Source organism: Phascolarctos cinereus, unplaced genomic scaffold (assembly GCF_003287225.1).
Source record: "Phascolarctos cinereus isolate Bilbo 61053 unplaced genomic scaffold, phaCin_HiC Scaffold_3;HRSCAF=262, whole genome shotgun sequence".
NCBI lineage: Eukaryota > Metazoa > Chordata > Mammalia > Diprotodontia > Phascolarctidae > Phascolarctos > Phascolarctos cinereus.
Window position 1 is genome coordinate 245,200,554 of NW_027555736.1, and position 18,031 is coordinate 245,218,584.

Genomic DNA, 18,031 nt, shown 5'->3' on the forward strand with positions numbered 1-18,031 from the left:
CTAGATGCCCCAGGATTTTTCTTTTAACAATTTTGGTGACCCAGACAGAACCTTTTATTTGCACAGCTATCACTGGGTAAACCCACTGTCAAACACTACAGCTGGTATTCATTTGGAGCGGACTCTCTCAGCTGTTAGTCAACAATGAACTGGTTAGGGAATTAAACCCTCCAAACTCAGGAAGGATATGAGAAATAGGTCTGAAGTTCAAATGTGACTCTGTTTTGTGCACAAAGATAAAGAAGTGGCGCTTGAGGAAGAAGGCAGTGGTGAGTAGCTGGTCTTACCCAACACTAGGTGGCCAAGGGACAGAAAGTCAAGGAATACAGGTATTATTATAAGAGTAGAATAGAGTAAACGTCCTGCTGACTGATTCCAATCAGTCAGGTTGTTAAAACTTGGGACAAGGAAAAGCTGCCAGTTCAACTGGGGATATAAAAAAAACCCAAGCTGTAGATCTCAATGCAGACTGGAAAGTCATGGAAAACAAATTTGGCCAGATAAATATGGGACTTTGATTATTAACTGTCATGTTAAAGTAAATAAAACACAATGGTACTCTTAAGAAATCATCTTTGTAGGGAGTAATCAGAGAAGAAAGAAGGAAAGATTTTAGTGGAGCCCCAGGAAGGGGCAACCCATGTGGTGAGATAGGCCCAAGGGGGCTTCCACTTCAGAAGTTCTCTTAGGTATACCAGATCTATTTTACCTTGGAGAACTCTGAAGAGGATGTCAAGATCCCTATGCCAAGACTACCCAACTCTTTTCACGCCTCTCTTTTTACCATTAGGAGGCACCCTATTTTCCAGAGTTAAGGCCCAGCAAGCAATTGTACCCTGAGCTTGACATAACAACAATCCTTTGCACTCACCGTCTGGATGAACTCTGCTACAGCTAAATCCCAGAATTAGTTCACGCCAGCCCCAGGTGGTGCCTGATTTTGGACAAGCACCTGCAGGAACCATGTTCTGGTCATGAAGCTTTGCTATGAATCAAACTTGCCTCATTGTTGCTGTTATCCCCTCACTACCATGACTATAGCTCACTGTACATTTCTTTGTCTAGCCACTGGTATATGTATTAAGGTTTGGTTTCACTGTAATGGGCCCTCTCCTAGAGAAGACTCTGGCACACACGTCCAGTTTCCCTCCTCCAATGGAATAAAGAAAGCTTTTTGCTTATAACCACTGTTAGCTCTTTGGTTTTATTTTATTTTATTTTATTCTTCAGAGTTAACAATTGGGGTGTTATCTCTGTGAGCTCTTTGGTATTTTCAGAGTTAATATCAGTTGTTATAATCTCTGTGACACTTTGGTTGTTTATCTTCAGGGTTTGACAGGGAACACTTATCCCCATAAAAAGAAAACTACAGTGAGGCAGCACAAAAGAGGAGCTTAGAAGAGTGGAAAGGCTAAGAAAGCCGCAAAACAGCTGTCCCAGCTGTTGATAATATGAAGCAGGAATTCTCACTGACTTAATTAAACTTTCAGTAGGAAATAAGGAGAGAAAACTGAGCTTTTTTCTCTTTACCTTTACAACCCTGGCCAGATTGAGGATTGTAGAGAAAAAGAGAGACAAGGAAAAAAAATGTTTTGTCTCCTGGGTTTGTAGAAATGTATAGCATTAAAACTACAGATTTAAATTTGTAACTGAAATATAGTATCTTTCATTGTAAATTTCCAAATTATAGTGACTGCTAAAACATCTTAGTGGATTTTGGAGGTTTGCAGGTTAAGGCTAAATGCAAACAACCTCTCTCCCCTTCCTAGGGGACAAGCAGGGTATTTGGCAGAAGTTATTTCAAACTACTAGAGGATAAACAGAACCTGGAGCTAATCTGTAATGTTTTAACTAAATTTAATTGTTTAGGTAAAGTAGTAACTAAGCCACCTAAATTAAAATGGACTATGTAACTCCAGAAGTAACAAGTAGTATGGTATAAGGAAATCTGTACAGGAGAAATCCGATGGAATGTTAGACTAGAATATGACTGAGAAATAAGGTGAAATGGACTTAAGAAGGCAATGCAAGTAAAGAGAAGTAAGGAATCCAGAAAGTAAAATAAATCATTAGTTTAAGTCAGACCTGCACAACTTGGCAGTCGGGAAGGGCCACAATTAAAATAGGCTAAACTTCTTTGGGCCACAGATAGGTTTTTAGTGGCTCATTTTCCAAGTAAAGGTATAATTAATGATTAAACTATTTCTCAAAAACACCTTTTTTAAAAAATTGGGACATAATCTAGAAACTAAAATCAGCAAATACTTCTTTATGAAGTCACTTTCAGTAAAAGACTTCCCAGCAGCAGCAATTTCTTTAGAAATCTGAAAACTAACCTTAGTAGCTACCTCATTTTCTGAGTTTACTTTCTTGAAAAACTATTCTCCACTGAGACTTTTCAACAGTTTGGACACTTTAATTTGTCTTTCATTGGTGTCCAATTCACTCAAGTCAGGATGTTTTGATTTAAAATGGTGACGAAGATTGTATTGCTTTGGAACAACTATTACTTCTCAACAAATAAGGTACGATATTTTGTCTCTCGTGTAACTAAACAAGTATCTATTTGTCCATTCTGGATTAAACACTCAGTGTTCTAATTCAATCTTCCATTTCTTTTTATCACTCATTTTATAAAGTCACTCCAAAATTTTTAATGTTAGAACCAAAAAATCTCCACAGCAACTTCTCGCATACAAAGAAATACTGAACTGAGTGTCTGATCTTGGAGGGAGCATCAGACACTCATTACTTGGAGGGCAGCTGTACAGCAAGGGAGAGAAAGAGGCCCTTGCATTGCTTCTACTCATCGCATAGCAGGCGTTAGCTGTGTTAGCACCTGGCTGCACTCACTTTGTCCCTGTTGTCACTTTGTCCACTTTGTCCCCATAACCAAAAACACAGTGAAAAGATAAGACTCTTGCTCCTCTCAGACCAGAGACATACTGATGATGGTTAGTTGCTATGGGTCACATGACAAACAGGAGAGAGTGCCCAGTAGCAACCTGCCCACCACATTATATGATGGGCACAATAGTGACTAGTGGAAGGCAGGTTAAACGGGACAAAGCACCAGTTGCATCTTTCCTTTCTTTTACATTCTCTACACTTTTCACGGGCTGCCTGAAATCCTTTGGTGGGCGGCAAGGGGCCTGGTGTATATTTGCAGGCCTGGTTTAAGTAATGGATTTGAATTTGAAAAAAGCTTTGAGAAAGTGTTGATACCATTGGGATAAAAAGGATTTGAGGAAACCTTTAGAGAAATGCCTGTTAGCGATTTTAGACAGACAATGCTCTGTCCTTGAAGGACCATGCTAAGGGCATGTCCTCCAATCTTTAGAACTTCATGAGCTCCAAGGAAGGGGTATGGAAATGTAAGCATGCCCCATGAAGCCCCTTCCTATTTTCCTAGGGCTTCCTGGGATTGCCTGTTTGACAAGTGCTGAATGTCTTCTTCAGTACCTCCATTCCCCCAATCAAAAATTACAAAAGAAAACTCAAAGGACTTTGAATAGGTCCAGGACCTCACCCCTTTCTCTTTATCCCATCTGATAAGCCACGAAGTAGGAGCTTAAGGTGACTCCTTTAGCTGTCCTCTTAAAAAATCCAAGTGGGGTTAGGTAAAGAACAAAAAAGAAATTGACTTGGCTCATTGGAAGATTTTTTTAAAAAAAGAAAAGGTTGTGCTAGGTAGAAGTGTCACAACAAACTTTTTTTTAACATGAGCCAACTGAAAGCAGTTGGCAGCTAGGTGGCACAATGGATAGAGCGCCAGGCCTGGAGTCAGGAAGACTCCTCATCCTGAGTTCAAATCTGCCCTCAGATATTTACCAGCTGTGTGACCCTGGCCAAGTCATTTAACCCTTTTTGCCTCAGTTTCCTCATCCTCATGGGCTGGAGAAGGAAATGGCAAGCCACTCCAGTATCTTTGCCAGGAAAACCCCAGTTGGGGTTACAAAGAGTTGGACGCTACTGAAAATGACTAAACAACAAAACAATTGAAAGCAGTGGGTTTTGAAAATTGAGGTGCTGCCAGCTAATGGCCCTTGGGAAAATTGAGATTTGAATGTTACCTTTTCTAATTTTTTTAAAGCATGCTATGTAGATATTTTCTTTTTAATAGTTAAACATATGCAGTGTGAGCTTATGATGACTTCTTGAAAAACTTCATTTCTAGAAAATTAACATTTTAATGAGACTATGCACATATTCCGAAATATAAACAAATTTCTCCACTGCCAACAGATGGACACACAGAACTGTTTTAAAAACTTTCCATTCTAGAATACAAATACATCTTTACTATACAGTTATAGTCATCATTTAATCATTTTGCTCACAAATCTTCATATTTGGTGAAATTTTAAATTAATTACTTTTTGAAAATTTGGTTAATAGTGCCACCAACTGGCAATAAAGATTTTTGAAAGATCAGTGTTCTTAAGTGTCAAAAGGATTTTATTTTTAAGGTTGCTAAAATTCTCTCTCTCTCTCTCTCTCTGCACTAGACCCAATGCACACAAGCACAATTAAGCACAGTGAATAAAAAGATGACGTATAAAATTTTTTTTTACCAGGGTCCCATCAAATATTTAAAAAATCAGTGGAGTCTAAAGGTTTTATGTTTTGTTTTGTTAACTCTAGCTTTAAATTTAAACTTTGAAGGTAGGAAAGAAAGAATTTAAATATACTACAAAAGATTTTTTTTTGCTTAAGAAACTAACACAATATTTCAACATAATTAGATGTTTTTGTCAGCAGCACCTGTTGGCATTAGTAATATAAAAACATTACTAGAAAGCTAATGCTGTATGTTACACAAGGTTTGGGTTTTTTTTTAAGGAAAAAATAAGTAAGTATCAATTTCTAGTTAATGCTGAAAAAAAATCATAGAACCACTGCAATATATTTTGATAACACAAAGCATTCCTCAAAAAAGCATCATTGGAGAAATTATTCCTTTTTCCAAGAAGTTATTTTTATTTCATTAAATACTTCCCAGATTTCATGTAAGAATATTGACAACCATTTTTAAAAATTTTGAGTTCTGAATTCTCCCTTCTTCCTGTCCTTCCTTCCTCCTTGAGAAAGCAAGGAATTTTATTTTGATTATATATGTGAAATCATGCAAAACATTTCCATATTAGTCATGTTTTAAAAGAAAACATGAACAAAAAAGAATAAAATAAAGATAGAAAAAAGACGTATGCTTTAATCTGCATTCAAAGTTCATTAGTTTTTTTTTTCTGAAACCATTCTCTTGTCCTGTCTTATAGTACAATAGTATTCCATCACAATCACATAACACAACTTGGTCAGCTATTCCCCAAGAGATGGTCATTCCCTCAATTTCCAATTCTTTGCTTCCAAGAAAAGAGCTCCTATGAATGTTTTTGTACAAGGAAGTGTTTTTTACTTTTCTTTGATCTCTTTGGGATACAAACCTAGTAGCAGTATTGCTGGGTTAAAGGATATGCACAATTTTATAGCTCTTTGGATGTAGTTCTAAATTATTCTTGAGGGACTCCTTCACAATTCTATCAACAATGCAGTAGTATGGGTATAGATAGATAGATACCATTGTTTAATGACAGGGAATCTCCAGTGGAGTACATAGATCAGTGGGATCTGTACTTGGTTAAGTGATTCAGATAAAGGAATAGAAGGTACACTCTGAATTTGCTACTGAAACAAAGGTGACAGGAATAACTAATACAGTAGGTGACAGAGTCAGGATCCAAAAGGTTCTTGAAAAGCTAGAGCAGAAAACAGGCATACTAGTGCAGTGCTGGTGGGGCTGTGCATTGGTTCAGCCACTCTAGAAAGCAATTTGGAACTATGCCTCCAAACTTACAACATTGTTCATACCTTTTGATCCAGATATACCATCATTGGGCCTATGTTCCAAAGAGATCAAACAAAGAAGAAAGTGACCTATATGTATAAACATACTTATAGCAGTTCCTTTTTTTGTAGTAGCCCCAAAATAGAAATTAGGGGATGTTATCCTATTGGAAAATGGCTAAACAAATTATGATGTATGTATTACTATGGAAATATTATTATAGAATATTATTGTGTCTTAGGAAATGATGAAATGGAAAGTTTCAGAAGAAGCTGGAAAGACTTCAATGAACTGATTCAGAGTGAAGGGAGCACAACTAGGAGAATGATCTATATAACAACAATATTATGTTAAAAAACTACTTTGAATGACTTTAGAACTCTGATCGATGAACCTCCAAAAGGCTGATTTAGAAGTAATGTGTGGAAGAGAAATTTAGGCTCAATGTCAAGAAAAACTTCCTACTAATTAAAACTTTCCCAAAGCAAGATGACCTTTCTTGAGATGTGATGGGTTCCCCTTCCTTGGAGGTCTTAAGGAAGAACCTGGATAATGATCTGTGGGGGGCTTTCTAGTGAAGATTCCTTTTGTTTATGGATTGTACTAGATGGCTTCTGAGGTTTTTATGAACTCTCAAAAATATCAAGTACGTAGATAAAATAGTTCCAAATAAAACACGGGCGGCTGTGCTCTTATTGTGACTCGTGTTCTTGAAGAGGAAAGCAAGTAGAGTTTTCAACTTCGAGGAGCATTTCTTAGAATATTTCTAGTATTTGTTCTGGACCTATAATTTCATTGGTGGGGGAAACTCCGCGTGGAAATCCCCTACCTCCCACAAATTAATGAAGGGCATTCTAGGCGCAATGCATATTTGCATATGTCCCCAACTAGGTGGCAAGACAGAGTCTGTTTCTTCTGTATCCCTCTGCAGGATCAATTTATCACTGGATAGGAAAAAAATGTTGAAAAATTATCCTGCAGTTTGTCTGAAGAAGCTGTTATGCATTTATGAGGCTGACAACCTTATTAGAAATTCTATTGGTTTAGAAATAGGTTGAGCCAATTGGCTGTCAATATACAATGGAACTTCCTGTTTGGATGCAGTGTGAATGAGCCTGTTGGAGTTACCTCACTGAGAAGTGTAGTGTTCAAGTGGGAATGTGGTTCTCCTGTCCTCTGGCGAGACATGTACAGTATTTTGTCTGCTTAACTTCACGCTTTAGGAAGGCTATTGACAAACTGGAGCCTATCCAGAGGAGCTGGACTAGGCTACTGAGAAGATTAAAGACCAGACCTTACAAAAACTAGTTGAAGAAACAGAGGGGACTTAGCCTCGAGGAGAGAAAATTTCATTCCCCAATAGCTGTGAGGGTCCCCCTTGGGCCCTCATCTCTTCTCCTTCTATACTATTTCACCATAAGTGGCCTGCGGGCCACAGGTTGTGCAGGTCTGCTATAAATCGTGTGTGTGTGTGTGTGTGTGTGTGTGTAACAGAGGAAAAGCAATGGAGTTAAAAGGGGTTGGAGAAGACTTTCTGTAGAAGGTGGGTTTTTATTGGGACTTAAAGGAAGCTGGGGAGGTCAATAGTCTGAGCAGAGGAGGGAGAATGTTCCAGACTTGGAGGACAGCTACAGCCAAGAGATGAGTGTCTTGTCTGTGGAACAGCCAGGAGGCAGGTATCACTGGGTGGAAAAGTACCTACTAAGGAGTAAAGTGTACGAAGACTGGAAAGGTAGGAGGGGGCTAGGTTATGAAGGACTTTGAATGCCAAACAGATCACTTGGTATTTGATCCTGAAGGCAACAGAGAGCCACTAGAATTGATTGATTGGGGGTGGGAGGATGGGGAGGGGAGTATGGCATGATCAGACGAGTGCTTTAGGAGAATCACTTTTGTGGCTGAGTGGAGGATGGACTACAGTGGGGACAGACTTGAGGCAGGAAGACCCACTGGCAGCTATTGCAATAGTCTATGCATGGGGTGATGAGGGCTGTATTAGAGTGGTGGCAGTGTCAGAGGAGGGAAGGGGCTGTACTCAATGTTGCAAAGGTGAAATCAACCGGCTTTGGCAACAGTTTGGATACGGAGAGATAAGAGATATTAAGAAATCCAACGAGGCTGGATTGTTGTGAGGTTGTGAACCTGAAGGACTAGGGAGCATGGTGTTGCCCTCTACAATACTAGGAAAGGTAGCAGGGGTGGGAGAGGGTTTGGGGGGTAATATGATGAGTTCCATTTTGGACATAATGAGTTTGAAGATGTCTCCTGGACATCCTTCTATGTGCCAGGCACTGTGCTAAGTGCCAGTGATAAAAAAAAAAAGAGGTAAGACAGTCCCTGTCCTCAAGAGCTTACAATCTAATGTCTAAAAGGCAGTTGGAGATGCAAAATTGGAGGTCAACAGAGAGATTGGGATAGGATTGGTAGTTTTGAGAATCATCAGCATAGAGAGGATCATTAAATCCATGGAAGCCAATGAGATCACCATGTGAGGTAGTATAGAGAAAAACTCTGAAGGACTTCTGTGGTTAGAAGGTATGATCTGGAGGCAGATCCAGAAAAAGAGACAGAGCAGGAGTGGTCAAATGGGTAGGAGGAAAACCAAGAGAGAGAGAGATGTCCTGAAAATCTAGAAAGAAGAGTGCATCAAAGAGGAGAGAGACATCCACAATGTCAAAGGCTCCAGAGAGGTCAAGGAGAATGATGACAGAGAATAGGCCACTGGATTGGTAACTAAGAGATCATTTAGAGAGAGTAGTTTCAGTGGAATGATAAGGTCAGAAGCCAGACTGTAGGTGGTTAAGAGTTAGAGGAGAAAAAGTGGAGGGAGGCACTTAGAGTAGATGGCCTTTTTGAAGAGTTTAACTATAAATGGCTGAAGAAATATATAGCATGATAGGTAGTGGGGATGTAAGGACCAAGTGAGGGTCTTACAGGATTAGGGGAAACTTTGGCATGCTTGGAGAAACTAGGAAATGAGCCAGTAAAGAAAGAGAGATTGAAAATAAGTGATAGAGTAGGGATGACAGAGGGGGCAATCTATTGAAGGAGATGGGATGGAATGGGATTGCTTTAACAAGTAGAATGGATAGCCTTGCTATGGAGTAAAGTCACACTCTGATATTCTAGAACCAGAGGGGAAAATGTGTTAACTCTGAAAATGCCAGAGAGCTCATAGAGATTATACACCAACTGTTAAATCTGAAAAATAAAATAAACCAAAGAGCCACAGAGGTTATTATACTAACTGTCAAACCTGACCAAAGAGTCACAAAGGTTATAGCAAAAGCTTTATAGCAAATGTCAATTCTGAAAAAATAAAATAAATTTCCCTCGCCCTTTTTTTAAAAAAAATTTGGCAGCTGTGGGTGTGGACTCCTGGATCATCTGAAGAGAACCCGTGCTCCTGAGTGGATGGCAGAACCCTCTGGGGACCTCAAAGTTTGTCTAGTATGAACCCAGAAGCAGCCAACATCCAGATGAGACATCTGTCCCAAGGTTCTGGACAAGGGCTGAGTATACTGTTCTAGTTTTTTTCTCTTTCCTTTTGCTATATGTCTAACCACCAAGGCCTTGATTTAATCCAAGGGTGGGGAACCTGTGGCTTTGAGGCCACATGTGGCTTTCTAGGTCCTTGGGTGCAGCCTTTTGACTGAGTCTGTTTTACAGAACAAATCCTTTCATTAAGGGGATTTATTCTATGAAGTTTGGATTCAGTCAAAGGGCTACACTTGAGGACCTAGAGGGCCACATGTGGCCTTGAGGCTGCAGGTTCCCCACCCCTTATTTAAGTGCATGTTGGCATTTTTTCCCTCTACATTCTTGGCTTCCCCCTTCTTTTTTCTGCTTGTAACGGATAATGGCTAGATAAGACCTACTGCTCTATCTACTTGCACTCTTTGCCCTGTCGGGAGTTTCACAATGATACTTACCTAATATGTACTTCTACACAATTGGCACACAGTGCCATAGATATGGCACAGATGTGACCATATTTAGCCATATCTGACTCTCTATTTAATCAACTGATACAAAGTTGAGTGGGCTGGGAGTCTAGTTTCTGTCCTCTATAGAGGAAGGAATAGGAAGGTGGTTGGTACTCCATCCTCCAGCCCTCCAATCAGAGGCTGAGGGAGGTGGTGTCAATCAAGTTAGCAGTAGGATGCTGGTTTATCTTTCATTTTTTCCCAAGAGGACCAATGACATCACAAGGTGATGTCTTGACTCGAACTTAAATTGGATTTAAGTGAGTCAGAGTTGCACGAAATCATCAGCCTCACCCTTCCAGAGTCATCAAAGTCCAGTGGCAAGATAAAAGTGAAGACGACTGGTGATGGTCCAGGATGCAGTGGATGACTGGTATTTCCAATATCTGACCAAGCTCTAAGCTCTCTGTTTCAGTGCCTGTTTCAGCTGCCTTCACAGCCGTTAGAACAAATTGTTCTCATCTGTCCATTCCGCCAGGGGAAGTCTTCACATGCTAGGGGTAGACACCCCCTTAACTCACCAATGGATTCCATGCCCATCAGTTACTTTCAACCTGGTTTATGCTGTCTAGTGAGATGGTTTATGAGGGTGTGTCTGCTGCACATGCTACAGCTTCTTGGAGCCACAGGTTAGAGCTGAATGCGAGGTGGACACCAGAGGTGGATGAGCAGCCCTGAAAAGGGCCCTTACACCAGAGGTGCTAGTGCTTTGAGGTGATGAGTTTATCCCAGGAGGGGCATTTTGTGCAGTGGAGTGGAAACCAGGCAGAGCAGCAGATGCAAAGTAGAGGTGACATGGTCAAAAGAAGCGAAGTAGATAACAGAGGTAGAAACCTTGATACGTTAACAAGATATTAATACCTGGTGATCCGTTAACAGAATTAAAGGTGGCAATCTAACAGAAGGAATAAAAATTGGACCCACCTTTTCAGGGCCTTCAAGAGCTAAGTCCTAGACAAATTAGGAAAAACAGCTAGGTGGTACAGTGGATAGAGTGCTGGGTCTGGAGTCAGGAAGACTCCTCTTCCTGAGTTCAAATCTGGCCTCAGATGCTTATGAGCTATGTGACCCTGGGCAAGTCAGTTAACCCTTTTTGCCTCAGTTTCTCATCTGTAAAATGAGCTGGAGAAGGAAATGGCAAACCATTCTGGTATTTTTGCCAAGAAAACCCCAAATGGGGTCATGAAGCATTAGACATGACTGGAATAATAGCAAAAAGACAAATTAAGCCCTTTGCAGGGCATAGGGGAGTGCAACCGAGGAGCTGTCTGTTGAGGACACCCTTGTAGGAAGGAAAAGGGGGATTTCACCCCATTCTCCCCTTCCACCATTGGCCACATAGTTTTTGAAGGTGAGTTACTCAATCAGGACCAGGATCCACTAGTGGAATGGAGAAAGACATATACTAGACACAGATATGGATATAGAGACACAGTCATATGAAGTAGGAAGCAGCTTCCAGGTGCGGTATTTCTGGCAGCAGAGAAGGGAGCCAGCCATAGATTCAAGAGAGAGCTAGACCTGGCACTCAAGCTTTAAAAAGGGGGCAGCTGGGTGTCGCAGTGGTTAGAGCACCGGCCCTGAAGTCGGGAGGACCTGGGTTCAAATCTGGCCTCAGACCAAACACTTGACACTTACTAGCTGTGTGACCCTGGGCAGTCACTTAACCCCAACTGCCAAAAAAACAAACAAAGAGTTAAAGAACAGATTTCCACCTGCCTGTCACCCAATCCAGCTGATCAATCTAAGCAGCAGAGATGCTGTACCCAGGGTGGATTCTCCTGAAGAGAAAAAGGACATTAAGGTCCTCCTGCAGCACTCCAGTTTGCATTTCCTGTGTGTATGCTTTACTGTCATTATACTCTAAGTCTGTGTCTACTCTTTCCAAGAACAATATCAGTATTTGTGGGAAAGTGCATCCCAGGTTTTATGGGAGGAATGTTTTATAGTTACTATTTTCACTATGTCATCTTTGTCAATGTCTTTGCTAAGAGCTAATGTTACTAGCTGATTGTTAACAGTAAGCCAGTTGGTGGGGGTTTATGGATATTAGGACTGTGGACCCTGCAGGGTTACCTTTAAAACTTGAGGGAATAGTAACTACCTTCTGGTAACCTAATTTCTGAATTTGAGCCCAAAAAAGAGAATACTAAAGGGATTTTTAAAAAATTAGATACAGACTAGACTAGATCAGTGGTATCAAAATCAAATAGAAAGGGGGCCACTAAACTATACATAAGGATCCCTACAGGCTGTCTGTTGACTTAAAAAATCACATATTATCATGTTCTATTACATTTTTATTTATTTTGTTAAATACTTCCCAATTACATTTTAATCTAGTTTGGGCAGCATTGACTTAGACACTTCTGTGTTCGGTGACCTCCTAAATACCTTTGAATTCTGATTCTGTGATTATATGATTAGGTCAATTAGGGGAAGCTGACTAAAACAATGGTAACTGTTCAATTCATGGTTGTTGTTTTTTTTCCTGCTACCTGTAACTGCAGTGTGCTTACCGGGAAAAGTACTGAACTTGGAATAGGAAGATCTGGATCGAATGCTGTCTCTAAAAATTACTAGTCGTTTGGCCATAGGAAAGTCACTTAGCCTCTTTCAACTCAGTTTCCTCACTTGCAAAATTGGATAATAATACTACCCTGTGTTGTTGTAAAGAAAGAGTTATACAAACCTTTTAAAAACACTATACACCTTTGCAAAAATCACTGTAGTTAGAATCAGAAGATATGGATTGAGAAAACTTTGCAGTAACTATTTCTGATGTCCAGAATCATAGGGGACTGACACAAATATACAAACTTAATAGCCATTCTCCAGTAGATAGGTGATCAAAGGATACTAACAGTTATCAGAATATAAACTATCAACAACTGCTTGCAAATGTTCAAAATCACTAATAATTAGATAAATGCAAAAACAAGTTAACCCTAAGGTACCACTTGCCATTCATCAATCTAACAAAAATACTTAAATGTGGGGCAGCAGTGTTGTGAGAATCAAGTGAGATAATGGATGTAAAGTGTTTTGCAAATTTTAAAACATTCTATAAATGCTTATTATTATTATTATTATTATTATCCTATAGTTACTAAACTTAAAGTCTAGTGATGATTTTATGCTCTGAGCTTCTACTACACTCCTGCTGAGCTCAAGCAATATTTATAGAGCAATACAGGGGTGTGCTGGTAAATGCTTAATAATTGGGCTCTCCAGAACCAGAAGAATATTGTACATAGTAATAGCAATATTGTATGATGATCAACTGTGAATGACCTGGCTATTCTCAGCTATATAAAAATCCAAGACAATTCTGAATGACTTACGATGAAAAAAATGCTATCTGCTGAGAAAGAATTGATGGTGTCTGAATGCAGATTAAAGCATACTTTTTTACTTTACTTTTTTTTTTGGTCTGTTTTTTTTCACAATATGACTAATACAGAAATGTGTTTTTTATGACTGCACATGTATAACCTATATGAAATTGCCTTCTCATTAAGGGGGAAAGGAGAGGCAAGGAGAGAATATGGAACTCAAAATTTAAAAAAAGTGTTAAAATTGTTATTACATGTAATTGGAAAAAATAAAGTATTTAAAAAGAAAACAGTATTTAATTTAAAAAGAAAACAAATAAAAAACAATTGGGCTCTCCAGTAAAAAAAGTAGGCATATACTTTTAAGTTTAATCTGCATTATCAACATTTCTTAAGTCTAGACAGTTAAGAAAATAATAAATCACACGTTGATTTGTAGTGATTACCAATTTCTAAGGTGTAAACCCTGGCATTGAAAATTTAGCAATCCTGAGAGCTGGCTCCAGCACACCCCCGCTGTGGGAAAACTGAATGTTGGAGGCTAATTCATTTATGGCACAACTGTATTAATTAATGATATTTATTAATAATTAATGATAGTTATATATTAATATAATAACTGAATTAATTCAACTGTTCTTGAAACAATTTGAAATTAGGCAACAAATTATTAAATTGTTCATACTCACAAAATGTTCATTACATAGACATACCACTAGTGGGATTAGACATGAATATACTGGCTCTGGAATCCATTAGATTGTAAACTCCTTGAGGGCAGGTGCTATCTTTTGCCTCTTTTTGTATCCCCAGAATTTAGCACATGGCCTCGAACATAGTAGACGATTAATTCATGTTATTGATTGATGTAGTTTTAGATTCTGCCTCCGATGCTTGCTACCTGTGTGACTTCTAGGTAAATTGCTTAACCTCCCTGTGCCTTCGTTTCTTTATTTGTAAAATTAGGGTGCTGGACAATTTGAATTCTGAGGCCCCTTCTAAGCTTTAAGACTCGGATTCTATGAGTTGATGAGCTAAGAAAATTATTGACAGCAAGACACAAAAGGAAAAAAAAATCATAGTAACATTTTTGTGACAACAAATAACTGGAAACAAAACATGTGCCCAGTATTTGGAGAATGACTGAAAAAAAAATTAAAATCTATGGAATGCATTATATAATGCATTCGTGAAGGTAATCGAATATCACCGTTCCATAAACGAAGATGAAGAATTCAAGCAAACATGGGAAGATTTCTAAGAAGTTTTGCAGAGCCAAAAGAACAAGCTGCGGAAAGATTGCAACAATGTAAACGAGGTCAGAAAGGAGAGGCAACAAAACTGCGGTGAAGTAGTCACATCACATTGTTGAAGTTTAAAGACACAGCTCTTCTTTCTGTTAATAGAAGACAATCAAGTTGGGTTTGCTTGGATGTCTGTTAGGAAATATCTGCTGTGTCGAAACAAAACGTATCAATACGTTCACACAAAAAGCACTATCTAGGTGCTTCAATAGTATTAATGTCATTATAAAACTAGGTGAGGATTAGATCTGGGACGGAGAGTAAGTGGAAATTGCACTCTAGCTCCCCAGGACACAATCTGAAACGCGACTGCAAGCCAGTTATTCTCTTTTCCAGTCTCCTCTGGGCTGAGCACATTGCAGCAGCTTCCTCCTCCCTAAGGAGGGCGGCAACATCCTCGCAGTTCGCCAAGGGGAAAAATGTGTAACAGTATGCGTCTCAGCCAAGGAGGGCGGGGAGGGAAGGAGGGAGGGAGCTTCGCCTTTGGTCCTTTCTGGCTGCCTCCGCTTGCCGTAGCTGCCTCGGCCCGCCTGGGTTTCAATACGCTACGCGTTGCAGTTTGACGAGGTTGAGTCCTGTCCGCCGCCAGCTGTTTTTTTTTTTTTAAAGCCATGGCTGCCGCCGCTGCTTCTTCCTTTTCCTATTTCCCTTCGCCCCTTCCCCCAGCCTGGTCCGACTCTCTGTACTGCCTGAGCCCGGAGCACGTGCAGGAGCGGTTGCAAGACGACGCGGTGGAGACGGTCACCTCCGTGGAACAGGTGAGGCGGACGGGGCTGGGGGAAGCCGAGGCCCGGAGGCTTCTGGGAGCGGCAGTCTGGTCCTCCTTCGGTGACCGTGGCTGAAGCGCTCCTGGGGACTACCGTTCCCACAGTGCATCTCGGTGGCCCTGTGCTTGCCATCTGCGGGGTGCGGGTTCCCGGTGCCCGGGGCCGGGTGGGCTGGGGGAGGGGGAAAGTTACCTGTACCAGGGTTGGGATGGGGTGGGGAGCAGAAAGACGACCTGGGGCTACCTGGGACGAGGACTAGGGGAGCCCATGGGAAAGGTCAAGGGTCAGACTGACCTCCCCCCCCCCCATAGTGCTTCCTTTTGCTGGGGGGAGCTGGAGGTTTATCTCGGTGCTAGCTCCTGTCTTCCTCTCTTTTCCCGATTGTGCCATGGCGTGTACTTCGTTCGGGCTTTTGGGCGCGGAGGAGGCTGGGGCAATCAGAGCAATTCTCTCCTGGCCCTGATGAATTCCTTAAGTGACCCACATGTGCCCCACCATGGCCCTATCTCATCGACTTGCATGCAGTTGGTTGACCACGGTTTGATGAATACAGGGATGTAATTTCCCTCTTATTCACCAAGATGGGACTGAAGGCGTTATGCATAGGTTTTTGTTTCTCTGTGTCTTCTCCTTCTCCAAGTTGGAAAGGTTCCCGAGTTGGTTATTACTAAAATTTTCACCATCTGGTGATGAGGAAAAGCAGCCTGGTTGATTCACTTCAGTAGTGACAGAATAGCAGTAGGCTGCTTTCCAGAACAAGGCTTCTTAATACAGCAAAGGAAACCCCCAGGATGAACCATGGAGGAATCAGCTTTGTCATTTAGGTCTAGGTTTGAAAGCCTGTATTAATGTAAAATTGCCCATTTACAGGGACCCGAAGAAGTTGGTGGTTAGAGTGGAAAATCGTTTAACTGAAGAGTTAGAGCCCGAGTATTTGAGTGAAAGGAATAAAATCCTTCCCTTTTTTATTTCATTTGTGTAGGGCCATGAGAGGGGTGTGAAGATTAAATCTCCCAACAATGACAGGTTTTCCAGTATTTCCAAATTTCCCTAAGTGATAAGTTGTTGGAATTGATAGTTCAATTATATTTGTTCTTTAGCTTTTAGAATCTGATGATAATCTTTTAGATGCTATGAGAAAAGGATTACAAATGAGGGCAGGCCATAAATATAGGCGAAAAATGTAGGACAGAAAGTAGTCTGTAAAAAGTATTAACAAGGTAATAATGGAGAAAGGGGGAGATTAGTATGCTAGAGAAAAGAAAAGAGATAATGAGGGAGAAAAGATAACAAGTAATAGTTTTGTTTTTTTTTCCCAAATGATAGGCATTTTCTCCCCTACTCACCTCCCCCTGCCATGGTGTGTGTAATGTGAAGGGAACCTTGTAACAAATATGCATAGTCAAGCAAAACAAATTCCCATCTAGGCCATATCTAAAAATGAGTATTTTGTTCTGCATATTTAGTCTTGCCCCTCTTTGGAGATAGGTAGTATTTTTCATCATCTGTCCTCTGGAATTGTGGTTAACAGAGGTTTTGGTAATAATTTCTTAGATTTGTCTCATTTAATGCTCCCAACAAGTGGAGTGTTTAAATTGATAAAGGGCCATCCTTGGAGTCAGGAAGATTTGGGTTAATTCCTACCTCTGACACATTTTGACTTTGTGATCCTGGGCAAATCATTTAACTTCTTAGTAGCCCAGATAATCTTGTAAGAAGACTTATGTATAAGTTGCTGATCTGCATCTGTGAAGGTACATCATGAGTTCCTGTGTCGGGAAATCCCTACCTTGTTGATATTATAAGTTTGAATCAACAAAGTCTATATGACAACCCTGTTAGGGAATATCCCCATTTTGCAGATGATTCAAGAGAGTCAAGTTAAGTGGTTTTCCCAAGTCCAAGCTAGTAAATGACGGCTCAGAATTCAAACAGTTTTCCCAGTTCTAAGTCTAGTGGTCTTTTCATTAAACCATGTTTCTTCTAGATAGGTACATTATCAGTCAGTGTTCTATCAGGTACATCTCTGCTCTTGCTGATTGTTTGAAGCTTCTTGATGCTTGTCTTCTTAATTAATATGTCTTAGGCACCTTTTTTCTCAGGGTTCATATTTATGGCTCCTACTGGTAAAGGCAAGTTGGCTCTTCTGTTACTTCTCCTGATCTTATTTCAGCTCAAACTTTGAAGGGTAGGTAGGACAAAAGACAGGCTCAGGTTGTAGGAGAATGCTACTGGATAGGGGTGGGATCTTACCTTTGCAGCTGGCTTTGGTCTTTTGATTACAGCTATTATTCATATATTGACATATACTGAAAACTGACACTTAATTTTATGCTTTTGTTGCTGGTAACAAATAGGCACTTATCCATAGTTCCACGTCCAATTATCATAATGCCATATTTTAATAAGAAAATGTGATGTTTGAAGTGAAACCAAATAATGCTTGGCTAGAGGCCTGATCCCTCCCTTTATCCCTTTTCCCTTGTTTTGTCAGTGCTCCCTTCTTAATGTAACCATCTGGAATCCATCCCTTTGCAAATGCTCTGTGACTGAGGGCTTGTAGGCTTAATACTGGGATATTCACATTCTGAGATATTACCTTTGCCATGAACAGATTGTTCACTGACAATATAGCTTGAAGTTTTTTTCTTTTTTTTCCTTTTGGCCACCAATATAAGTGATAAAATTTGTCATTACCCAGTTGTGGAACAGTCAATCAACTAATTGGATGTTTACTATGGGTATTGTTAGCTACTTTTAGGGCTGTTATGTAGATGAGGGATTAGACTTGTTT

The 18,031-nt window shown here is 40.2% G+C and overlaps 1 protein-coding gene across 1 annotated transcript in view; it reads left to right on the forward strand.

Annotated features, from left to right (window-relative positions):
• Positions 1–14,955: 14,955 nt before the first annotated feature.
• FNTB (farnesyltransferase, CAAX box, subunit beta) overlaps positions 14,956–18,031 on the forward strand; it is a 109,633-nt gene continuing 106,557 nt past the window's right edge. Inside the window, exon 1 of the mRNA XM_021004659.2 lies at positions 14,956–15,228. Within this exon, the coding sequence (XP_020860318.1) occupies positions 15,082–15,228 (147 nt within the window). The 5' untranslated portion in view covers positions 14,956–15,081. The remainder of the gene's footprint in view (positions 15,229–18,031) is intronic.